Below are 25,710 nucleotides of genomic sequence, written 5' to 3'. Positions count from 1 at the left end.
TAACAAGGTCACTGTCAAATTCCTCTTATGTCTGGACTTTGTAAAGTATGAAAACATTTGACTTCCACATTTCTCCTTAGCCTCTGCTTGCTGGCACAGATGCACATGTTTTTATTTCTAAAATATCTGAACCTACATGCAGTAATCCAAATAACAAACAGCAAGATGGTGAAAATCCCACTCCTCATTCCAGTGATTCATTTTCAGGCCATTGGGAACTTAAATTACCCATTGAAATTGGCTATTTGTGCTGAGTGCTGTGCCTCCAGGCCTTGCTTGGGGACACTGTGCTGAACTCCTCCCAGTTGTCCACCCCACCCTCCTGTCCGTGGTACTCTCTGGAGCAGAGTCCTGCTGCCCACACATCTGTGATGTTGCTGTGCCTGGATCTCGCTGTGCAGATGAGTGTGGGAGGTGTGGATCTGTGCTAAGTGCTAGATGTCAGCGTGCAGAGGTCAGAAGGATGACTCCCATCCTGGAAACTCTGAGCTCATTAGGGATGAGGCAGGAGTCAGAAGTGTCCCAGACAGGCTTGGCAATGCATTTCTCCATGACACATCATGCTGTGAGCTTCTGGCCATTTCTCCAGCATGTTCCACTCTGCTTGGGGCTCCTTGTCTTTTGACAAAATGGGCAATGCCCATGGAGTTTAACCTTTACCTCACTCATCTGTCCTATTTTTTCCATATCAGGATTTTTTCTTGCTTTGGGAGAATAGGGTGGAGAAGACAGCCTTTTGAATTGTTTTAAACTGGGCTTCCACACTGCACTGTCACAGGCAGCCTTTGACGTCAGGATCATGATGCCTTCAAGAAGGCATGTGTTGAAGGCAGGCACTTCTTTGCTGTAGAAATCCATTGGCAGAGGTCCTGTAGGAACATTAGTTGCCATTCAGAGAGTCAGTTCAGCTCATTGGTTCTCAGCCTGCGTGCTGCTCTTAAAGGCACATCTAGTGCCTGTCCTGTCCTATGATTAGATAGCTTTCATGATCTCCCACTTAGATCCACCAATCTCTGTCATGAGCAGCCCTGCAGGGTAGGTCCTTTGCAAATGTGAGGAGGAGAGAGTGGCTGTGTTGGCAGGCATTGGTGGACAGGCGTATAAGAGCTCCACAAATAATACCAAGCTGTGTTTTTGCAGAACACAGAGAAGGTTGATTTCTCATACAACCCGCTGGCTGACCCAAAGTTTGCATTCTATGACCATAGCCTGGTTGAAGCTGTGAAGCTGAATGATGTCCCGACGCACAGGTTCTTCCGGCTGCTCTCACTTTGTCACACAGTGATGCCAGAAGAGAAGAAGGAAGGTGAGGACTGTTGGAGGCACCAGACTGAGTGGTTATGTTCACTCGCACCACAGTATGTCTTCTCTCCACAGAAGCTGTTATTGGTCCTTTTGGCTCCCTGGTGATTTTCTGTAGTGTATGACTACACATAAATCAATGTCTTTGGAGATGCCACATGGGAAGAGAAAGGACCAGGGCCTCCACTCTCTGTATGTTCCTGTGGTGGAGCTGACACTACCGCAAACACCACATCTCTGGAGTGCGGAAATTGCAGGTGCCACAGCTTCCCTGAGGTGGCAGATGCTTGCCCCACTCTTTCTCTACTCTGCTCCTAGTCCCATAAAGCAAAGAACATAGAGCACCTATCCACTGGAGACTCATTAGCTCCTCTCACCCAGTGTTCTCACAGGCACTGGGTCAGCCTCCTCAAATCTCAGACAGGATGAAAACCATGCTTTAAAGGCTACAGCTCTTAACTGACAGATCGAAGGTGAAAATACTAATGCGAAAAATACATGCAGATATTACTAGAAGGGGTTGAATCCAAGGAACTTGTCCTCTCAGTGAGGCCTGTTAGACTCCAAAGAGAGTGATTAAAGACCCCAAAAGAATCTAGGGTACCTCTTGCACTGTCCTGGAGGATGGGTTGGTGGGACTTGATGGAGATGTGTGGACATAAGGTGCTTTTCAGTGCTACACCTCTGGATAGACAGAAAAGCAAAGGGATCACTGCTGTAAAATGTCTTTGATTTTATATTCGTTTAGCTCAGAAGAAAGACAAAAAACACATTACACTCTTTTTCCTTTCATGTCAGGTAGCTTGGTGTATCAGGCCCAATCTCCTGACGAGGGAGCCCTTGTCACTGCTGCTAGAAACTTTGGATTCGTGTTCCGGGCTCGCACACCAGAGACCATCACTGTTGTGGAAATGGGAGAAACAAAAGTCTACAAACTTCTGGCTATTCTTGATTTCAACAATGTTCGCAAGCGAATGTCTGTGATTGGTATGTTCCCTTTGCTCCTTTCTTTCCTGCCTGACCTTTTAGGCTCTGGAGCTGTCCCTCATTATGCTATGATGCCTTTTTCTAGGAGACTTCCTTTGCAATGCTCTCTGAATAACACAGTAACATTTGCTTTTGAGGGCTTGAGATGGGCTCCCTTGACTTCTCCATTACACAGCAACAGTGGTAGAAAAGCAGGTGGAAGAACATTTCCACATCTGGACCACAGTGATGCACCAGCCTTCTGAAGACACTAAGCTTTTTGTATATGTTGCTTCCCTCATTACAATGCAGGAAAGGCCTGCCTTCTAAGCAACTTTAAAATTATCAGTAAAATCTGAGGAAGTAGGAAAGGAGAAAGGATGAACTGAGAAACCCACCTTCCCAAAGAGAAAATGCAGAAATTATCAAAACCCCTTTCTGTAGCCTTTATTAGCCCTCCAACATACTTAGTTACTTCGGGAATTGGAATATTGTAGTTACAGTTTACTCATGAAAGAAATAGGAGCAGTAAGACCAGTCCCCTAAAAAAAAATTGTTCTTAACTTTTGAATGTAGATGTGCTGCCTGAAGTGCTGCCTGTAGGAACAATGTAGGTCAAAGGAGTGTCTGCTCAGACTAAGGCAGTCTGGGTACAGTTGCTGTGCTGTTACCACTAAGGTGGGCAGTAGTCACACTATCTTCTTTTCTAAGCAGAGCTTGTCTTGATTCTCTGGGAGTTTGCCAAAACCTGGTAGAATTCAGACACCTCTAGAAACTTGTCTTTGTTTTCATAAAATGGCTGTGTATCCCAAAAGCCTCAGCTTGGGATTTGTAGCATTTCTTTTCCTCTTCCTCATAGTGCAGAGTCCAGAAGGTGACTTGACTTTGTACTGCAAGGGGGCTGACACCATTCTTTATGAACTGCTTAATTCGTCCTGCGAATCTCTCAAAGAGGAAACCACAGAACACCTGAATGTAAGTGTTTCCTTCTCAACAACATCTCTGCATTTGATCATTTCCTTTTCTCCAGGTGTGGAAGCATACTTTGTGTTGACACAAACCCCCCAGATTTCAGACATAGCACCTAAGCACCGATTTTTTAGTCATGGAATAGAAAGGGAAATTAATTTATATAGCCTTAGGTCTCTTCTTCCAGATCTAGTAAGGAAAAAGCGTCACTCGAACTTGTGGCCTTTTATATTGTTGATGGTGTGCACTGGGAGGTTGTTATTCACATAAGGGGATGTTTTGACCAGTATTTACTCTCCCTTGAGATTCCAGATGCTGCTGATAATGTTGCAGAGCACAAGATAACAAAGAGTTTTGCCAGTGGGGTTGTGTAATAGAAAAAACATCTCTGCTCACTGCCTGGGGGAGTCAGAGAAAGTTGGTGGCAAAGGAAAGGGCAGAACAGAGCTGTGGATGTGGCATGTTCCTGATGTGCCTTTATTTCAAGTCTGGGGGAACACCTCCATTTTCACAAACATATCTCTGCTATTGCACCAAACACTGAGCTCTATACTATCCATCATAAAAGACAGTTATAAGGACTTGCTGAGCTGCTATGACTGGCTATTCTTATCTGTGCATTTCAACCAGAATTTGTGCCCTTAAAACGTTGAGCCCAGGTCCAAAATTCAAGCCTGTGTTCAAGGTTTATTTAGGTCTCACTGTTCTTGTCCTTTTGTTGAGAAATACGAGCCTGGGAAACAACCGTCTGGTTACTTTAAATCTTTGGAGCCAGAAAGTAGGAAAACCCTTTTGAGTTTTTTCTTTGTAAGGACCATGAATAGCAATGGCAAGTGGTCTGGAATTACTTTTTATAAGTAACCCAAACTTTGTGGTCTAAGGTGCGATTTTTTTCACCTTTCCTCTGCAAACTTTAGGCAAGATACTTTTTACAGTCTGCTTTCTGAGAGTCCTTTGTAAGCCCATGTGACCAGACTGTTCTGCTTTGACCTTTCTGTCTCACCACTGTCTTGCAGGAGTTTGCTGGAGAAGGTCTGAGGACACTTGTGGTGGCCTATAAAAACTTGGAGAAAGACTATTTCCAGGATTGGATCAGGCGCCACCATGAAGCAAGCACTGCCTTGGAAGGACGGGAAGAAAAACTGTCAGAGTTATATGAAGAGATTGAAAAAGACCTAATGGTTGGTACTTTAAGGAATCTGGGCCAAGCTCTGGGGGAGGCAGCGAGGATGGTGGTTTGTCAGTAAACAGCTCAGTATGACTTCAGCAAACATTGCTCTGCAAACAGCTCAGTGGGTTGTGTGACAGGAGCAGTTCAGAGCATGGCAGTCCTGGCTGTTCATGGGCACCTCCATCAGGAGCCTGTAACTGGAGTGTCAGCCACCAGTGCAGGGGAATGGTTTTATTTTAACTCATGTGGGTGTCAGAGTAGCTTTCTCTCTGGAAATGACATACCAGAGCCTGCGGGAGATGATGTGGACACAAATATTTCATAGCTATCCTTTGTATGTGCAAATGGCTGATCTATTTATTTTTCCAGCCTTTGAAATGGCAGGCAGTGAATAATCCCCAGTGCCCCTTGGTTTCAGAGAGCATCTCCTTTGTTCTTGCAGCCCTAGGCAGGAGGGGTAGATGATGCCCATGAACATGTTTGTGTCAATTTGAAATAGAGCTAAACTGTGATCTTCAAGGCATTCTACTCTCCCTTAGTGTTGTTACAGCTTTTAAATGCCCTGGGGGATCTGCCTGTGTTTTAGAGACATGAATAATGGATGGAAAGAATATATGGGATCTGAGGAGAAGCTGAGCTTTTGCACTAGCAGCAGTGCTTTCCTGAAATCTCAGAAATCCTGGGTAACACACCCTTTTTCCTTCCATTAGCTCTGTGTTCAGGATGCCATCAGGACCCAGGGAAGAAACAAGTGTGAGGAGATGCTGGCCTCTGGAAGTTGTGTAGCCCAGGGGGGAGAGCATACTGCCCTTCTGGGTCTCAACAGAATAGTGGAAAATAGGTCTCAATAGAATAGTGAAAAATCCCCATAAAAATTGTGTAACTGCTCTGTGGGGCATGTTCAAAGCAGGAAAGACTTGGAGGTTTAGGGGCTGGAGTGTCCAGCTGCTTTGCAAGAAAAGGTCGTGAAGCTCATGGCCTGAGTAGAGAAAAGACCAGCAGGAAGAAGCGTGGCTCAGAACAAAACACTGTTTACACAGGAACCTTCACTGTACAGGAGTGACTTTACTTCCCAAAGATGCTGTGGGAAGAGCAGAGGGTGGGTATAGAGCCTGGCTTGTGAGAACCAGAATCAGTGAGGACATAGATGGGTCTTGTGGAGGTGTAGAGGACTGCCAAGTATCATGGTCTGGTTGATGTCCAAGAGCAGAAGTCCCTTGTGTGGCAGGTTTCTGCTAGGGGCCCCTAGAGGGGAAAGGATATAAGGACACAAGGGATGGAACATGGATAGATTCAGAGAATAGTAGTAAAATACTATTTATCATTGATTGACCTAAAAGTTAAGGAACATCCCCAGTCAAGAAGGCATCATGGCTTTTTCTCCAGCTTTTTTTACACCAGATCGTGGACAGACAAGCCAAAGGCCTGTTAATACTGCTTCTGTTGTGCCTTTCTGCAGCTCCACAAAGATGATGGCGGTAGGGAACGGAAGCTCTTATTCTCTCTCCCTGGGCACATTTGTTATCAATGTCCAACTTTGGGCTTCCAGCTCAGACTCAGGCTGCCAAGGATGAGTTGGTGCTCCCAGGACATGACTTTTTAAGCCATAGCATTTAAGTTCTCTCTAACTGGATCAGGGACTACTGTAAAATGGGGACTGTACAATTTTGAGGACTCTATAGGGAAGTTCCATCAGAGCTGTTGCCTATGGTGATAATGCTCATAGGTGATGTATGATGGACATCCCAGGGTACCAGAAGGGATCTTGGGCTTAAAGCCAACCTCTGAATTTAGTCTCCCAGTAGCAGGAGGTAAGTGGTAGCAGATGCTGTCTAAACCTGAGCTAACAGTGAAACCTTTGACAACAGGTTAAAGCCACCACTTGTTTCCAAACTGTGGAAAAAAACAATAACTTTAAAACAATGAAGGTTTGTGTTCTGAGCAGTCTGTGGTTTAGGTGTGTGACTGTGAGCAGCAGCAGTGGGGACACGTCTGTTAAAGGCAGAGAAGATGTTTAGCAGCCATGTGACAGCTGCAGTACAGCATAGCTGGGAGCAAGCTCCAAGCAAGAGGATGCGTATGGAGGTCTGGGAGCATGGATCCACAGCTGTCTTTGTCCCTCTGTTAAAGCTCTGTATGCTGTGAAGGGAACACATGGAAGAACACAGACCTGTAGGTCTGCAAACATTCTGGCAAATAATTTCATGCATGTTCATAATCCTTCAGAGCCCTGGGAATTAGAGACTAGAACATCTGCAGGATCAGGGTTATGCTCTGTACACTAAATTTGCTGAGGAAGAATGTAAAGCAGTACAACCTTATTTCTGGATTTCATTTGTGCCTCCTTGAGTAATTACCTCTAGGTAATGCTTTCTCCTTTGCTAACAACTTACCAGTTCTCCACTGTTTTCTGTTAAGCTGTTAGGTGCCACAGCGATTGAGGACAAGCTACAGGATGGAGTCCCACAGACAATTGAGACTCTTGCCAAAGCCAACATCAAGATATGGGTTCTCACTGGAGATAAGCAAGGTAAAGGCACTACAGCTTTGGATGCTTCTCTTCTCTCCCACTGGTGGGATGGTTCTGCTAAGACCTGCATTCTCATTCTTCTTTAAAAACTGCACATAAGACAAACTTACAGGGCTTTGCTTCATTGCCACCTAGGCAAAATTTCTTAACAGGAATTAGACTAGTTAACTGTAGTTAGTTTCTATCCTTACACTCTGTCCTGAGGCTGGAAGCAGGGTGAAGACAGCATCCTTTGCCTTTGGAGAGGTGACAATAAGCATCTCATAGTCCCTGACTCTGAAAAGGTGTCACTTTAGTACAGTTGACCGTCCCAGTGAAGAAATTGGAAAAAATCTTGTCCTGCTTTCCAGAAACTTTAACGTCAAAGTGGATGTTGGGTACGTTTCAGTTTGGTCCTGGCTTTAATGATCCGGAATAGAAATGGAGGAAAAATAGGCTTTTGGAGTTGGAAAGAATGGTAAATAGACTCCAGTGAATTCTTTTGGAGAAACAGTAACTTCACTGAAAGAATGGTGTTTCAGGGAGGCCAAAAGTGTTTGCAAATAATTTCATCCAAGAAATGAGCAGTCAATTTTTGAGAAAAATTAAACATTTCATTTTGTCATGTTCCAAATACAATAGTTTTGCTATAAGATACCAAAATATGTTTTTCAAAATGTTATGAACAAAATGCCTTTATACTCTTCTTGAGGTCTATGGTTTAGGGCTTTTCTGGAAGTAGCAAGAGGGAAAGTTAAAAATCCTGGAAAAAATTTTTGAATCAACATGAAATGTTTTTTGTTGTTCCAAGCACGTTGGCCAAAGGGTGTTTTGAGCTTTTTATTTTTGGCAGAATTATTTTTTTCCTGTGGCCTTTTGAAGCCCAGTTAAGGGAGATTTGCTATTACATCCATCAAAGTGACTCTCCTGGCTCTCTTATTGTTGACTCTGAAAGGCTCTGAGCTCTTTTGAGTCAGAAAGAGAGCTTTTGCCACGTGTGTAGAAAGGCCACTCAGGGTCTGAGTGGCTGTGGGATGGAGTAGGAACAGGCAGGGGCTTGGGTGAATTTGGGCCTGCTAAGATGGCTCATCTTCCTGGTTTATCTTTCCCAGAGACAGCAGTGAATATTGGTTACTCCTGCAACTTGCTGAACGATGACATGGAAGATGTTTTCATTATTGACGGCAGCACATCTGATGACGTCCTGAATGAGCTGAGGTAAATGGCTGAAACACACAGTTACACTGCCGTGCATTAACACTGTTTGTGTTTTGTATGTTACCACCTTTTTTTCCTCTCAGCTTTACTTGTTGCAGTTCATTCAGGGACCTTAGATAAGGGCTAGCTGGCTCCCTGGAAGATCCACTAGCAAAACACAATGTAGAAGGCTCTTCTAAGAGTAAATGCTGAAGCTTCTTAATACAAGAGGTCAAATTAAATAAATATAAAAGAAAGCAGAATCAGGCAGGCATTATCAGCTGACATTTTACCAGCAAGTGATCTTGAGCCACAAAGGCTTTGGCTTCAGGACTGAGCTATGCTGTTGCTCTACAGTTATTGCCATTTATCCACATCGCTGTCCTTTGTCTGGATATGGTCTTTTTCTGTCAGTGTGTTAGAACCTACCCTCCTCCCTCACCTCCTCTGTAAACACAAATCCTTAGGTGTACGTGGAAAATGGGGAAGGTTTTCAGCCCTTTTCTGTTGGAATACATGGTTGCCAGACAGTATGCTCAGAAAATTGGATGCCCTTTGGGACACCATACTTCATGATGCCCAGACACTCAGTTTGACTTTAAATCAGCAAAAGGTTGGCAATACTGCCTAGAATTTGAGAAGCAGGTGGATGATGTGCACAAATGACAGCAGTGAAACAATGCATGTTGTTGTAGGGATACAGGGAAAATTAAAATGAGCTATTAGAAGGAAACATCAATTTTTTGTTTTCATAAAGTTTATGAAAACATATATAACTTCACGAGATTTTCATTATTATCCTGGATTTATTTTTTTTTTTTTTTAGGAATGCAAGGAAAAAGATGAAGCCAGACTCCTTTCTGGACAGTGATGAAATCAACATTCAGTTTGAAAAATCTTCAAAAAACCCAAAAATTATACCTGATGAGCAAGCAAATGGGGTGTATGGTCTGGTTATCACTGGCCACAGCCTGGTAAGGAAGGTTCAGAGTCTTGTGAGGAATGAATTCCCTGAAGAACTTACTGGAAGACATACTGAATGTCAGAAAAATGTTTTAAAAATGTAACTCTAGAGGACAGTAGTTTTTTTCCATAACTGAGGATTAGGTTCAGTGGATATCTGAGACATCAAAGGTGACAGACAAGGTTTCAGAAGACTAGAACAGGGAAGAGCCAGCCCTGATCTTTGGTGAACAAGAGGGGTAGAGTAGCTGGAATAATTTTAATTTCCAGAAAGATACTAAAAAAATAACCAGGTAGTTTGTGTATGCAGCAAGAAGATAACATTAGATATGGGTTTAAAGTATGCCAAGAGCATATTCTACTAAATATATCTGATAAGAGATCAGATATAAGCCTAAGAGATCCGATAAGCCTAAGAGATAGGATACAGGTCTTATAACTTAATAAATTGTTTGATACCCTCTCCCATGATTTCTTCCAAGCAAACTGAAGTAATATGCTCTAGATGAAATTGTTAAGTGACAGATGCAAGACTGCTTGCAAAGTGTGGCTCTTAAGGGTTCACAGCTGATCTAAACCAAGTTAACTTTCTAATCTTAGACAATAAGGGTTATCCCACATCTATTTGATGCTCAGTGTTCACATGAACTGCTTAAAAAGAGAGTAGGTAACACCAGGCTGGGAGAGAGTACAAAGAAAACTAAGAGTAGTCATGGAAGATGTGGAAAGCACAGGGAAAAACTGAAAGAGTTAAAAATTTTTGAGCCTGGAGAATACTGATCAGTAGTGGCAATACTCTTCAAATAATAACAGGTAAACGAAGTAATGGAATTAAACTAAGATAAGAGAGTTTGGGGTGAAATGTCTTCCCAGTGAGGATACTGAAGCCCTGGAACAGATTTCTCATACTTCACAATTCTTTAGGACAAGTTAGATTAAAAAACTGATTTAGATCAGTTTAAACCTGTTTGGGAGGAAGGCTTAGTTTATACCAGGTTTATTTATCAGTTGTATTTTACTTTCCCAGATCTCAGGGAAAGCAAATAGGTAGATGTGGAAGGTACTGGGAGGTGCTGCTCTCAGAAATTCTGTTCCCTGTGGTTGCTACCTCTCTTGATGGCAGTCCAGCAAATTTCACTCCCAGGTCTATACCAGCCCAGCAAATTACTAATTGAAACATCTCACCTTGCTCTACTTTTGGCTTGTGTGGCTCCCCAGGGAAGTGGTCACAGCCCCAAGCCTGACAGAGTTCAAGAATTGTTTGGATGATACTCTCAAGCACATGGTGAGACTCTTGGGGATGGTCCTGTGCAGGGTCAGGAGAGAGATTCGATGATCCTTGTGGGGCCCTTCCAAACTCAGCATGTTCTGTGATTCTGTGACTCCATATACAGACCCTGAACACTTTCAGACAGTGTCTGTGTTGTTAAGTACTCTCTTTCCCTCTTTTACGCTCACTCACTCTTTACCTTGAGGGCCATAATCCCCTTTAGATCCCCACTGCAAAGCAGACAAGAGCTCTGTCAGGTTCGGTACATCTGCATCGCGTGGGAATCAGTTGCAAGCCCCTGCTGGTTCCTACTCCATCCCACAGCCACTCAGACCCTGAGTGCTGTGCTATTAAAGCACCACTGGCAGCAGTGGAAAAGCTTTCTTTTTATTCCTGGGAAGCCACACACTCAACCAGACCATGGCAAGGGGATATGTCTCACACAGAGAAACTGAAATCTGAGCTGTGTGGGAGCAGCCAGTCCACATAGAGTGGACACGAGTCTCACCAATATCATGGCTTTCTCCTGGGTGGTGACCACAAGGACAGTGCAGACAAAACTAGATGTCATTTATTTATTTCTATGAGCTTGAACAATGGTATTAGTGCTGATACTGTCCCACTCAAACACAGCATCTGCTCAGTGCTGTATGCCTACCTGCAGATGGGTGGGATGGCAGCGCTGTGGCTATTCACACTTCTGGTGTTGCTTGAACAAAGCAAGGGAACAGAAACACAGCAGCAGCATCTGTAATGGCATCATCATACCAGTTGATCTGTGTGCAGTAGTACCTTAATATGTGACATGATAACATTTTGCTGGTGCTGTACAGTGAGGATGCCACCTGTGTGCTGACCAGCGGTACTAAAGCTAAGGTGTGAAAATGTCTCTTGTTGAGCCCTTGATGGAGGGACACTGTTGACTCACAGCTCTGTTTCAAGAAGAAAGGATATATGGCCTATGGACTGTGTGCCTTATGCAGAAAGAGCAGTGGGCCTGTTGTAATAGCTCTGAGGAGGAGTGAACCCTGTAGATTCCTGCCGTGCATGTCTGCTAAAAAGAGATAACAAAGAACTGAGCCAAAAAGCATGATCTGAAAGAAATAAGAAAGGATAACTCTGCTCCCTCCTCCTCACAGAGAGCTGGAGGGGTGACCAGACATCCAATTATCTCTGTGCTTCCTGAACAGAAATAACACAGCTGACTGATTTAAAAGGTCAGCACTCAGAGCAAAGCAGCCTTCTCCCTAGCTTTGTGTTTTGCTTTGTCATGCTCACCTGAGCTTAATATTTTTCATGTTCTGGTTTTTTTTAATTAAGCACTCCTAAATTGAAGTCTTTCCCATTTATACCACAGATCTCACAGAGCTTAAATAATAATCCAAGTGGGATGAGCAGAAACTCTCTTGCATGGAGATACACAAGGTTGTCTCAGGCCCTGCAGCAGCTTCATTAATTTAGTGCTCCTGGTGTTTGACATGCCACTCTACCAGGTTGCGTCAGCCAGAGCAGCTGTTGTGCATGTCCATCTGTGGTGCAAATCCAGGTGTGGCATACCCAAGGTGCAAACTGTGTGGCATGATGTGTGGTGTGGACGCTCCCTGTGCCTGAATGGATAGATTCGCTTGGGATATCCCATACCTACCTTCTGCTGAATGGAAAAACTATTTCAGTTCTCATTTCCACCTTGCTGCATTCTCTTTATGAGCCAGGAGATGCTGCCTGTCTGACCTGACCACTCCCTTTACTCCTTTTCAGGCTTATGCACTGGAAGGGAATCTGGAGCTGGAGCTAGTGAGAACTGCCTGTATGTGCAAAGTGGTGATCTGCTGCCGGGTGACTCCCCTGCAGAAGGCCCAGGTGGTGGAGCTGGTGAAGAAGTACAAGAAGGCTGTGACCCTGGCAATTGGAGACGGCGCTAACGATGTCAGCATGATCAAAAGTGAGTGATATGCTCTGGCAGATTGACTCGCTGGTGTATTTTCTGTCTGAGGTGGGCCAGCAGCAGAACATGTGTCTGAGTGCCTCCTGTACCACCCTCTTTGAGGAACCAAGTGGCTGTGTCCCAGATTTTGGCAGGTCTCTACAGAGCACTCTCACTACAGGTTACTCATGTCTCCTGCCTTCTAGGTCACACTGGACAGCAGGAAGCCAAAGTTACACTAAGTGTCTGTTTCTCTGTTTCTATCTTAGAACAGACAAAATGCTTGGACTTGATGATCTTATAGGTCATTTCCAACCTAAATGATTCTATGATTCTATGAAAAGCCTGCCCAGGCTGTGATGTGTCCATCTGTGTGTGGCATGGCCACCATCACAAGGGCAATATGTATAACAAACAAGTTTGTTTCATAGAGGGCCTGACTGCAAAGCAGAAAGAAAATCCTTCTGCCTGCAAATAGTCTATATAATGTTAGGGGGGGGTTGTTAACATTTCATTGTGTTAGGGCTGTTTGTTAATTATCTCCCTTGAGTTATAAATGATGGGCTTCCAGGCGCTTTCATCCTTGAGCATCATTTGATGCTGCATTACCTCAGTGAATTTATGAAAAAAATCCCCTATCTAGGTATAATTAAATTAAGATTATTCAGAAGGCCTATTGCTAATCTTTCTTGTGTTAATTTGCACGAATTGATTAACTGGAGCTTTTTAATTAAGAAAGAAAAGGCTAAGTAGAGAGCTTCAAGGGAGATAAGTCAGGCAGTCAGCAAAGAAAGGCGAAGAAAAGTTAAAGTGTACATGATAATTAGAAACTAACCCACTCCCCCCACCAAGAGGACTGAGACTTTGGGATTTTATCAAGTCGCTGTTCCGTGGAAACCTTTGAATGTAACCAACCTCCAGCCATCAAGATTGTTCTCATTAGTTAAAGCTGTATAATTAGCTGTCATGTTAAACTTATGTCCATGTTTAATAAACCCAAGTTACCATTAAAAAAGAAGTGACTCTTCTATCTAATTATTTGATTGAACTAATAAAGCCCAGGAAATATAAAAAGGCTACAGTCCGCCTTGTAGCACAGTGTCTGAGAAATCTGAAAATGGTTTGAACATTTTGCTTGTCTGGGGTGATGTTTTAAGGCTACTGGAAGGATGTGCATGCATGTAAAAAGTAAGTCACATGTCAATATAAATTAAATTTATTTTTTCATAACAGCAGCTTTTATGAACAACAGCATTCCTGCTGTTGGAAAGCGCTCAGAAACAAAACATAAATTGTCACTGAACCTAGAATTTCATTCAAATAATAAAATCCCGGTTATGGTAAATGTATCACCCAGCCAAAATCATGGTGCTGCTGAAAGAATTAGTGCTCCAAGGCTATTTTTTTTTTTAAATGGCTTTGCATATGACTTTTTATGAAGGCTGCGAGGGAATTAACACAGTGCTCCAGTGCAGGGAACTGATTTTAAAAACGGGGTAATCAAAACTCTCGGTGTAATGACGTGATCAATAACCTTCTTGTTGCAGCTGCCCACATTGGGGTTGGTATCAGTGGCCAGGAGGGGATGCAGGCGGTCTTGTCCAGTGACTTCTCCTTTGCTCAGTTCCGTTACCTGCAGCGCCTGCTCTTGGTCCATGGCCGGTGGTCCTACATCCGCATGTGCAAGTTCCTCAAATACTTCTTCTATAAGAATTTTGCCTTCACCTTAGTGCATTTCTGGTATGGCTTCTTCTCTGGCTTCTCAGCACAGGTAGGTCCAGCTTTTGTTTTTTCAGGGCCACTAAGATAATCAGAGGGCAGCACCTCTCCTGTGAAGACAGGCTGAGAGAGCTGGGGTGGTTCAGCTGGGAGATGAGAAGGCTCTGGGGAGAATTTTGAGCACCTTCCAGTAGCTAAGGGGCTACAAGAGAGTCGGAGAGGAACTTCTTAGCAGAGCCTATTGCGATAGGACAAAGGGTAAGGGTTTTAAACTAAACATAGGTTAGATACAAGGAAGAAGCTTTTTACAAAGAAGGTGGTAAAACACACAGGTTGTCCAGAGAGATGGTGGATGTCCCATTCCTGGAAACATTCAAGGTCAGGTTGGACAGGGCTCTAAGTAACCTAGTCTAGTTGAGCATGGCCCTGCTGATTGCAGGGTCCCTTTACAGGTCCCTTCCAACCAAAACCACTCTGTGATTCTGTCTAGAGCTTTCAAACAGAGTATCTGGAAACATTTTACAAGGAAATAAACTAAGCCATTCCTCCTACCTCACTGAATGGACTCAAGTCTGTCTTCTTCAGCCATATAGGTATAAAGCAGATATTGCTGCATTCATCGTGCTGCTGGTGGAGGACAGATGCCTGAAGATGTACAGAATCATAGAATCATTAAGGTTGGAAAAGACCTCTCAACCATTAACCCAACACTGCCACGTTCACCACTAAACCATGTACCCAAATTCCTCATCCACACGTGTTTTGAACACTGACCTACCCTTTCGGTGAAGAATTTTTTCCTAATATCCAATATAAACCTTCCCTGCCACTTAGGTGCTTTATGAAGCACATACAACTTGCAGGGTTTTCAAAAGTGATTACAACCATCAGCTGATGACACAGGTTACAGTTTGGTGCAGATCTTGCAAGACCTATGCTTGCCCTGTTCGCATATTTGGAACAAACAGTTTAACCCTGAGATGCCTGCGTGTGTCAGCAGCTTGGAAGAGGAGCACATCTACAGTGAAAAAAATGGACTTTGTTCCAGGCAAACCAGCCTCCAACCAAACCCAGACATGGGGAGTGCAGATAGTCAGGGGCTGGGGGTGCAGGGTGGTGCAGAGGGATCCTGCTCTGGCTGCAGCCAGCAGTGGGTGCTGTGCAAACTGGGCTGGTATAACGTGATCCCTCCCCTGTTTAGGAATGCTAAGCTTGAGTCATCTTAGTAACTTTGTCTTAGTAACATCTCAAACCAAGGTGTTGCAGCATTTAATTGCATATACTTTCAAAGAAATTGAAAAGACAGTGTTTTGCTAACTTTATGTCTGTTACGTTTTTTTTCCAGACTGTCTATGATGAGTGGTTCATTACACTTTACAATTTGGTGTATACCTCCCTTCCAGTGCTAGGAATGAGTCTCTTTGATCAGGTACTGTTTTTGTCACCATTTTTGGGATTTTTTTTTTAATAGAGATTTTATCTCCAGGTGCTTTGAACTGGTCCCATGAAGCAAAAACAGATGATCTTTTGGCTAGATACTGTGGTAACCCCTGAAATGATGTCCTCCCAGTGAGAACTTAGACCACAAAAAGAAGGATGCACAAGGGAGATGGTGTATTCCTTCCTAGTCATATGATTTAGGTTTAGGTAATCTTGTGAGGAATGAGGAGTTGGACTTGCTGATCCTTATGAGTCTCTTCCAACTTGAGATATCTATAATTTTATGATTATCCTGATTTGATCTGTGGATTTTACTGTGTAATGAGACTTTTGGGTTAGGCTGCTGCCTACAGTACAAGCTGCCATTGCAACACTCCGGTGAAGTAGTCATATCCTACTAGCTGTGTTCCTGAAGCCTGACAAGTGACTTTCTAATGACCAGACACAACGATTAATTAGCTAGATCTTTGAAGCCAGATTTTCCAGGTTCAGCCTTTCTAGAGAGTTTTTTCTGTGGTAATTTCACACACATATTTCTGCCTCACTGTTATTGTTTGACAAGACACAGGAGCAATAAAGCTGTTCCTACAAGTTAAATAAGTAGGAACTGGCTACTCTGCAGTGATTCCCAGTGTTCAGCTCTGGACACTTAAGAGATGCAAATAAGAGAACCTTGCCTGTGTGTTGACCCTGGGGAAGTATTTTCCAAACCTTAGCTTCCAGTCAACTCTCTGGAGAGCAGACCATACAGTCTGCTTTATTATTTTTCTTTCATCAGCTGTCAATTTTTTTCAGCACAAGAAAGATGAAATGCAACATGGAAAGTATGCCTAGGTGACTTTGGCATGTACCATGGTAGTAAGCACAACTGAATGAGTTGTGTGCTAAGCCTTTTCTCATGGAAATGCATGTCAAAGGGACACGGCAGTCCTAAGTGGTCTATCTGCTCAGCTGGGTAGCTGCCAGCAAATCTGACCCTCTCCTCACTGCTTTCAGGATGTGGATGATCGTTGGAGCATGCTGTTTCCTCAGCTGTATGTGCCTGGCCAGCAAAACCTCTATTTTAACAAAGTGGTGTTTGTCAAATGCATGTTGCAAGGGATCTACAGTTCCCTCATCCTCTTCTTCATCCCCTATGGGGCCATGTACAATACAATGAGGAGTGATGGGAAGGCCATTGCTGACTACCAGTCCTTTGCTCTGATGGCCCAGACCTGCTTACTGATTGTTGTGTCTGTACAGGTAAGGCATCCCAGGTAATATTTTTAGGAATTAGTTTCTGTTTCATGATGGCAGCATCTGGAGGGCCACTTGGGGTCTTGATAGCATTGTATTTGCTGCTGTATCTTGCATTCTTGCAAAAACAAAAAAAGTCTCTTGATGCCTCATTAGTCTCCTCAGTTCAACAGAAAAGGAGATTTATATGTTATGAAAGATCAGGGTGACAGAAAAGCAGAGTCTTTGCCTTGGGAAGTTTGCAATCATAGCCGACAAATCAGTTAAGGCAGGGAATAGATAAGGACTTGTTCTAGTGTTATGGGAAGGATTTGAAGCACAGGACTGACTGTCTGCTATCAGTTATTTGTAGGTTCTCCATTATGGAGCTGTCTGTGGAGCCTGGGCCATGCATGACGCAGATGCTAGGCCTGTATTCATTGGAAGAAATAGCTGAGACCTGGGTGGTAGAAAACTCAGATGATACTATCAGGATGAGAGAGATTTCTTAAAAGAAAACTAGTCAATCATGCTTCCCTAGATAATGGTTTCTGCTGTCTGAGGTCTTGTAGACTTCTTTGCTTATCATCCAATATCAGATCACAGCTTAGGGGTGGGGAATAAGCAGGGCTTATTTTAACTTGCTGTGTCCAGCTCTGGGGCCCCCAGCATAAGGAGGTGGTAAACCTGTTGGAGCAAGTCCAGAGCAGGGCCATGAAGATGATCAGAGGGCTGGAGCACCTCTCTGTAAAGACAGGCTGAGTGTTGGGGTTGTTCAGTCTTGAGAAGAAAAAGCTCCAAGGAGATCTCATTGTGGCCTTCCAATACTTAAAGGGGGCCCACAAGAAAGCTGGAGAGGGACTTTTTCTGAGGGCATGTGGTGATAGGACAACAGGTATTGGCTTTACAGTGAAAGAGAGTAGGTTTAGATTGGATATTAGGAAGAAATCCTTTACTGTGAGGCACTGGGACAGGTTGCCTGGAGAAATTGTAGATGCCCCATCCCTGGGAGTGTTTAAGGCCAGTTTGGATGGGGCTTGGAGCAATTTGGTCTAATGCAAAGTGCCATGGCAGGGGTTGAAATTAGATGGTCTTTAAGGTATCTTGACATCCTGTCTTCAGTACTGTCCACTGATGAATGCTTGAGAAGAGGGCAATAGCAGGATAAATGTAGTAATGCTTGCCTTGAATGGTTTCCCAGCATCCTATGATTTGTGACTTGTTAGTTCTTGAGACTTGAATGAGTCTTAGGGGGAGATGTACAAAATATAGGACGAGCTGTGTTCAGTACAGATCTGCTAAATAATGAAGGCACTGACAATGGCTGTATTTTTCCCTTCTTTCAGATTGGCTTGGACACCTCTTACTGGACAGTTGTGAACCAGTTCTTCATCTGGGGAAGCCTTTCTGTTTATTTTGCTATCACCTTCACCATGTATAGTGATGGCATGTATCTGATCTTCACAGCCTCCTTTCCCTTCGTTGGTAAGCCCTGGGACAAATCTGGATTGCACTCAAAATGGACATACTGCAGGGCTTAAATCTGCTGAGTATTTCTAAGTATATTTCAGAATAGATTGACTGCCCTTTCTACAAGAAATGCCAGGATATTTCTGAGTGTGATTGGGAATACTTATTTGGAATCCAGTCCATCCAGGTGAATGTGTGCCACGTTCACTTCCTTGTGTAAGAATGGACATTCCCATAACAGGAATGGTCCTTTAAATAAACCTACAGAGCTGGCTGGAACATTTTATGCTGCTCTTCTGCAGGTGTCCAATTCTTACAGATATCTAGAAGCATGTTATTGTCAGAAGGATGTGTCTTCCTTGTAAATAAGTTAACATTTTGGCATAGGAAAGCATAGAAGTACAACATCCAGTTAGACATGAGAAAAATGCCATGTGATTAAGGTGAGCCTTCTGCCAGGTTAAATGGCAAATTCCCAACAACAACAAAACCAAAAACATTCCAGTGATGACCAGGTCTTTGTAGTTACTCTACATAACAGATTTCTGAGCACATGCAAAAAATGATGGCTAACATAAAAATGAATCTACCTCCTGAGACTCTGACCAGAAGAAACATGTAAGATTAGTGAATTTGGATGTTTTAAATAGCTCTGTGCATCCATAGCCAATATTGATACAACATTGTTATAAACCTCTACTTCCAAAATCCCCAAACTTTGTGTTCCAAGTCTCAGATTTTTTAATTGATCAATGCCTTTATTTTTGGATGACTTCTTCAGTAAAACTTGTTCTGCCTACCTTCACTGCAATAGCAAGGGCCTTAAGCCAATTTAGAACTATCTGAGATGTAGGTCAGTTGTTGCAACATATTTTTCAAACAGGTGATCACATCCATTGTGAGATGACTTTTACTGTTAAAAATGCTGAGTGAGAGAAGACAGCGTGCCTGTTCAGTTTCCAAAAACAGGTGAATGGTTGGATTGGATGATCCTGAAGATCACTTCCAACTTTGATGATTCCATGGTGATTCTAACTCACTTGCCAGGGATATCACTATCTGCTGCCCTCTCATTACTGTGTTGTTAAACTAGCCATAGTGCTGTGAGACAATAAGGTAATTTTTAAGAAAAGTGTTTCTAGTCTGGACTGAGACAACTTGTTTACTTTAATTTCAGTGGAATTGTATTACAGCAGAATTTGGCCAACTGGAAAGAAAATATTCAGCAACTTTACTGCCAACAACAGCATCATTAAGCCCTGTATTGAGAGTTTTGCAGACTGTTTGTTCTATCTTATATTCATTCAATTTTGGAGAAGCCAGAAGTGAGCACTTTGGTTTCAAAGAAGGTGTCAGTGACACACCAGTACATGGCAGTAGTTCTGCCAATATACCCATTAGGCTACACTGTCTGTGCAGATACCCAGAGCAACACATGCTTCTCTCATAAAGGGCTGTGATTCCCATTGTCTGCTGTGCAGTCAGAGTAGTATTCCATATGCTTCAGGAAATGGTACTGGAAAGTAACAAAGTAGTATTCCTCCTTTTGCAGTAGAGTCCTGGCAAAAGGTGGGAGGGCTGGACTTCTGATGAAGGTCTCCTGAACATTCATATGAATCCTTTGCAGTGATTTGACTCTTTCTAAAGAGATTACTCTGACATCATTGTATCCCTGGGTTGTTGCTGCAACTGTGTCTGGATATGTAATTTTTCTTTGCTCGTGACAGTGACACTGGCATTGCTGTCCCCTCTACAGCCAGTGAATTTCACTGTTGGAGATGGTGTCTGCCATATATTTTGGTCTGTTTGTCAAGTTCTTTGAAATCGGAGAGCAAAAGGTTCAGGTGAACAAGAGGTGCTGCTTTTACTGTTTTAATCATGCTTTTGTTTTTCAGGTACGGCTCGAAACACCCTCAGCCAACCAAATGTGTGGCTAGCAATCTTCCTCAGCATCACCCTCTGCGTGCTGCCTGTGGTTGGCTTTCGATTCCTGAAGACTCAGTTAAAGCCAACACCCAGTGATAAAGTAAGGAGATACCTTATTAAACCAGAAATCCTGCCGTGGGCTTGGCATCGCTTGGAGTGTGTGTCTCTGTCTGTACAAGTGCCACTATCCGTCTGTCCCCTACTCCCCTGAGAAGGAGGATTGAATTTGGGTTTTGGCACAGTTCAAACCATCTGCAGCTGGGACCAAGGCTGAGATTATTTAGATGTGGATTAGAATGCTCTGAGGCAGGAAAGCTGCACTATTTTTAGGTGCAGGGTTTAAGCACTATGGCTCAGTGGCAAAGGAGTGGTGTGTTTCTCCTGCCCTGCTGCTGTGCAGTTTTTAGCCTGGCAGACCACAGCCTTCCACCCTCCACCCGGGTAGACATGTTTGGTGGGGATTTTTTTGATTTCAGAATATACTTCTTTTGTAGCCAATGCTTACATGCCCCCTCTGAAACCAGATGCCTTCCCATCCCCGGGAATATGAAGATGAGGGCAGTAGGGCAAGGAGAGGCTGGGAGTGATAGAATGGGCAGAGAGCTCATAGCCCACTGCAGCCAAGAACAGCAGCCTGCACAGAGCTCCTCAGGCTCCCTTCCAAACAGGAGCATCTGCTGAGTGCTACTGCCACCTCGTGCTTCCTTTATCTCCCTGCACCGAGCTGCCAGGAACCAGTGTCAGAGCACAGCACCAAGGGCATGCACCACAGTTGACTGCCGTGCCTGGTCATCCTCGGGATGTCTGTGGAGCTCCTCAGGTTCTCCAGGACTTTAGAAGGAGTTAGGGGAATTCTCAGCCCTTGCAGAGAGGGTAGGTGGGTGCTAGTGAAGAGTTCTAAGTAGGGAGGTCCTTGGGACAAAGAGGCAGTTCAGGGGTGTAAAACCAGGCTGAGTTTACCCCTCAGTTGAGTAGAAGTCAAACAGCTGTCACCCAGAATTCCAGCTTCAGTGCTAGGGTCAGGCATCTCTCTCTCTCTAGCACAATATTACTTTTCTGCCTCCTCTGGAAGTGAATGGTCACAGGAGAGGAGTATTTGGGTTTCCTGCTGTGTGGACTTGCCCAGCTGGCAGTAAATAGACCTGATGTTTAGAGGGGCCAAGTAACTATCGCTGCCGTTGGGCCAAGCAAGAAGCACAGGAGTCCAGCAGCTGGGGATTCTGCTGAGCCACAGGCACTCAATACCAGCCTCCTGCATTAGACAACCTCTTTCTGAAAAGGTGCTTAACCACAGATTAACTCAGTGGCCACTTGGGAGCAGAAAGCCCACAACCTGCAAATAAAGTGCCATATTTATTTCCCTTCTGGCAAGGAGTACAAGAATCTATCAATCCCAGTACGTGTTCAAGGCTAGGCTGCATGGCGTGTTGATCAACTTGGTCTAGTGGCAGGGGGATTGGAATGATAATGGTCCTCAAGGTCCCTTCCAACCTAAAACACTTCATGATTCTATAATTCTATGACAATAATCATTCTCATCACAAAAAGCTTTTACATATCAGAAATCCCCTTTAGTAGTCTGTTTTTCATATTAAATATGCCAATTCTCAAATGTTTCCTCATTTGTTTTCTGGACTTTTGACTATGGTCAAGATGACTTTCACATTTTGGGTGATTTGAGTGCCTTGAAGAGCTGCAGTAATACCCCAGCCGGGGCATTACAGAGCTGCGAAGAACAATACACGGAAATCATTCCCTCCCATGACTTACGGATGACACTCCCATTAATGCCTTTTAGAGTAAGATTCCTTTTTCCTTTTACCAGGCTGCCGCCCTGTGCTACCAGTTCAGCCGCCGTTCTGCCTCCCCTCCTGCCGTCGCCCCCTTTTGTCAGTCACTTTTGGCCTTGGATCGCTGCTTTTGTTTCCCTTTCTCTGCTCCTCTTCTACTGTGCTTGTGAATAACGATGCACTTTGCACTTTTTCCACCTTATTTTCTCATTTCAGGTCCTGCTCAAGATCAAGGAAGCCAAGAAGCGGCCCCCTCCGCCCTCACCCAAGAGACGGCTGCGTCGGACCAGCACCCGGCGCTCTGGCTACGCCTTCTCTCATCAGCACGGCTTTGGAGCACTCATTATGTCCGGCAGAAACATGCGGCCAAAATCACCTTTCGCCACAACAGGAACATTTTCACCAAACAGTGACAAATATAAACACAAAGGATTGTAAAAAAAAAAAAAAAAAAAAAAGGAATGAAAGAAAAAAAAAAAAAAAAAAAAAGAAAAGGACAATACGCCCCCCCCCCCCAAAAAAAAAAAATAGCAAAGCAAACCAAAGTAAAGGGCTGTCAGGAGAGGACCGAGCCAGTGGCTGCCCAGAGTTCTGCCTTCCAGGCTACCAAATCAAGGACTTGGGCCTTTCCTGTCACCCATATGTATCTTTTGATTCCAGCTTCTTTTCCAAAGATGCGTGCTGCTGCTGGGGAAGGTGGGCAGGAGTTGTATGGTATACCAGAGGGCCTCCATGGAACAAGAGAGAATGTGCTGCAGGAGGCATATCCACTCCCCAAGATTGCTCATAATGCTATTTTTTCCCTCCCTTTAACTACATACCTCAGAGCAAAGAGAAGTCCAGTCTGAGAGAAAGGCTGAATTGGCAATGCCTTTCTCATTCTTGTGCCTTTGTTTCTCTTCATGAATCCACTCTGGACCGTATTACTGGGGTGACAGTATCGACCCCAGGTGTGCCTTAGGTCCAGCCACACAAACCCCAAATCCACAATCTTTGTAATACATGTAATCGTGTAGCCTTTTGACTGTAATCCACTTTCTCAGGAGATGGCCAGTGCCCAAAGAGCACCCTAATCCCACACCTGTGATCGGGAACTGCTGCAAGCTCAGACAAACCCTTACTTGGTCAAGGGACAAGGAGTTGACACTCCTCAGCCTGCGCTGTTTTATCTCCATTGCAAATCTGCTCCTGTAAAAGATCATTGTCCTCAGAGCCCTCTCAAGTTTTGTAACTGGGCACCAGCCACTTAATTTAAACTTAAAATAAAAGAGCACAAGATGCTCAGACTCCCATATGGACCAAATAATAAAATCTGGCCCTGAGAAGCCCATGCCATGGTTAGGGCTCCGCTGAGCTGCCAGCTTCAGGTGTCTCCGCCACCATAACAGACTGAGATGCACATGCATCTGGCTTGATGGTGATTACACAAGCAGTATTGAAAGCAGAAATGCTATTTCATGGCTAGCACCTGAAATAGCCTTTACCCCACTGATGCTGTGTTTCAGTGTAAGGGATGAAGTTCCCTGGTGGCTCCCTCACCCTCCATGATGAGCAGTTTGGTCAAGATTCAGAGGAACTCAGTGAGGCCTTAAGAGCTGCTGCAGTGTTTCTCTGGTCTGTGCTGGCTCACATTTTATTTGGGAATGGGTTGTCTGTCAAACATGGGTGACAGAGAGCTGAAAAGCCTACCAGTCTGACTACCAGCAGAGGGACCTAAAATGCACAGATGCAGCCAGAACCATGGTGATCTTGAGGAAGTGGGATTTGCTCACTGTTTTGTTTCACCAGCTCCATGATCAGCAAGGTTACTGGGTGGAAGGCCAGCGTGGCAGCGTGAGAGTTTGTCCTGCCAGCACTGCTGAGCTGTCTAAATGCAGCTTTTTTTTGTGCAGAGGACTAAGCAACTTGTGGGTTGGGATTTTTTTGGTTTGTTGGGGTTTTTTTCAGCTCCTTCATACAATTTTAGACTCCTTTCTTGTTTTGAATTGATTTTTTTTTTGTGCAGGAATCCTCTGATATTTATGGGGAGCTCTCTGCCATGAGCTTCTGAGCTGTCAGGGATGGCAACCTATGATGGCAACAGGCCAGCTATGCCCCCATTTCATCTGGTCAGCATGGAACACCTTGCTGCCTGTGGTCACAGTTTCAGCAGATTGTTTAAACTCTTAATGGAATGTTTCATCTCCCTGGGTTTAACTGAGCACAGAAAAAGCCCCAGTCTGTTGCACCTGCTGCTCGGGGAGGCTTGTTGCAAACTGTGGTATTAAATTTCAGCATGGCCAGTGCAAAACTGGAGCTGAGACTGGATCTAGGCTTCAGTGTCCAGGAGCTGCTTGCTAGGGAGGGAGCAAATTCTAATCTGGTGATCTCCCCTGCAAGGAGACACCTAAGTAAAGTGAGAGTCTGCACTCTGGCTGAGGAAACCGCTGTGATAGTGAGTGCTTGTCGCCTCCCTCTGATTTACCATTCACTTTGCAGAGACAATCACAGCTTTCTGATGAGGATTATGTCTTTCACAGTCAGCCTCCCTAGGGTTAGAGGAAAAAGGAGAATTTGTGCAGATAAACAGACATCCCCATGATACCCAGACTGGTCTGTGGTCTGAGAGTCCTATCAAAGCTGTTCCTAGCATGTGATGCAGCAGAATATATTGCAGAGCAGCAGAGGCAGACCTTGTGTTGACAGAGCAAGGAAACTCTGACACTGTGCCTCTCTTCTCACATGGTTTACGTGCAAAGCACTCACCTCCTGGCTAAAAGGGGATTTGAAAATGTTGGATACGACATGCAGGGGATAATAAAGCTGTTGGTGAGCTTGCACCAGATACAATTATTTCTGTAGTTTGACACAATCAGCATTTGAAACACATCAGCTGGCAGTGATGTCTGTTCTACATCACTCCTGATTTTGTAATATAATTGTTTTTGGTTTTGTGTTTTTTTAAATAAAAAGAGAATATTGGGATGATAGATTCCCTGGCACTCTGATAATTGATCTAAGCAGTTTATAACCAGAAGTGCATGGTAACTCCTGGACCTCATAAAGCGGGAGGATGGTCTGTGGGACGACGGATCTGAGACGACAATGCTTTTTTCATCCGGTATCCTGATGCGGGAAACGCTCAAATTCCCAAAATTTTCCATCCTAGCTGGGATGTTTTAAGAGGAAACTTAAAGGAAACGTCAGACATCCTTAGGCGGAGGACACAGTGGGGGCGGGCAGCGTCGAGAGCCCGCCCCGTCAACCGGCTGTAAACAGCGGAGCGATGCGGGCGATCGGTAAGGGACGGCGGGGCGGGGGAATGGGGGCTTGTCCGTGGACGAGGGGTGGTCTGTATTTCTCATGTGCGCAGTGCTCTGCTTGGTCCCCAGGAGAAGGGGGAAACCTTGTGTCATCATCTCTGTGCGATGTCTAAAATCGATAATCTGTAGGTTTTTATGAAGCCCTCATTTTTATGATAGGTCAAAAAAATTAATTCCTGAAATAGGGTTTGGATTTTGTTTTCACTCCCTACCTTTTTATCCGCATGATTCCATCATATAAATATTTATAGTTTGAACTTTGGTCTGCTGTTGTGCCTGTACTTGCCACTCTGCTGGGCTGCAATTTAGGGATCGAGAATGATTATGTTTTGATGGTGGTGAGGCTCTGGAATAGGTCGCCCAGAGAAGCTGTGGATGCCCCATCCCTGGAAATGTTCAAGGCCAGGCTGGATGGAGCTCTGAGCAACCTGGTGTGGTGGAAGGTGTCTCTGCCCTTGGCAGGGGGTTTGGAACAAGATGATCTCTACAGTTCCTTCCAACCCAAACCATTCTGTGATTCTTTGATAGCCCGTGATAATATGGTTACACTGTATCAGAGGAGAGCCGAGAACATCTT

General features: G+C 44.2%; 2 protein-coding genes across 6 annotated transcripts in view; both read left to right on the top strand.

The window, feature by feature from the left end:
• LOC103761164 (phospholipid-transporting ATPase FetA) overlaps positions 1 to 22,294 on the top strand; it is an 83,061-nt gene extending 60,767 nt beyond the window's left edge. For all 4 annotated transcript variants that reach the window (XM_018077332.2, XM_018077333.2, XM_018077334.2 and 1 more), the window contains exons 15-28: positions 1,141 to 1,306; positions 2,101 to 2,289; positions 3,128 to 3,243; positions 4,254 to 4,418; positions 6,827 to 6,938; positions 8,030 to 8,135; positions 8,941 to 9,088; positions 12,106 to 12,289; positions 13,819 to 14,042; positions 15,336 to 15,419; positions 16,427 to 16,672; positions 17,992 to 18,130; positions 20,011 to 20,141; positions 22,048 to 22,294. In XM_018077332.2, the coding sequence (XP_017932821.1) occupies positions 1,141 to 1,306; positions 2,101 to 2,289; positions 3,128 to 3,243; positions 4,254 to 4,418; positions 6,827 to 6,938; positions 8,030 to 8,135; positions 8,941 to 9,088; positions 12,106 to 12,289; positions 13,819 to 14,042; positions 15,336 to 15,419; positions 16,427 to 16,672; positions 17,992 to 18,130; positions 20,011 to 20,141; positions 22,048 to 22,269 (2,232 nt within the window). In that variant the 3' untranslated portion in view covers positions 22,270 to 22,294. The remainder of the gene's footprint in view (positions 1 to 1,140; positions 1,307 to 2,100; positions 2,290 to 3,127; positions 3,244 to 4,253; positions 4,419 to 6,826; positions 6,939 to 8,029; positions 8,136 to 8,940; positions 9,089 to 12,105; positions 12,290 to 13,818; positions 14,043 to 15,335; positions 15,420 to 16,426; positions 16,673 to 17,991; positions 18,131 to 20,010; positions 20,142 to 22,047) is intronic.
• Positions 22,295 to 22,359: 65 nt separating this feature from the next.
• RUSC2 (RUN and SH3 domain containing 2) overlaps positions 22,360 to 25,710 on the top strand; it is a 60,468-nt gene continuing 57,117 nt past the window's right edge. The window contains exon 1 of one of the 2 annotated variants that reach the window (XM_018077268.2): positions 22,360 to 25,109. The gene's annotated coding sequence lies outside the window, so the exon portion shown is untranslated. The remainder of the gene's footprint in view (positions 25,110 to 25,710) is intronic. The other variant, XM_018077273.2, reaches the window with a different exon arrangement.

The sequence above is a fragment of the Manacus vitellinus genome, unplaced genomic scaffold (genome assembly GCF_001715985.3).
Source record: "Manacus vitellinus isolate BGI_N305 unplaced genomic scaffold, ASM171598v3 scaffold_36_pilon, whole genome shotgun sequence".
Taxonomy (NCBI): domain Eukaryota; kingdom Metazoa; phylum Chordata; class Aves; order Passeriformes; family Pipridae; genus Manacus; species Manacus vitellinus.
Note: the sequence above shows the minus strand (reverse complement) of the source record. Positions and strands in the feature narration are given on the sequence as shown.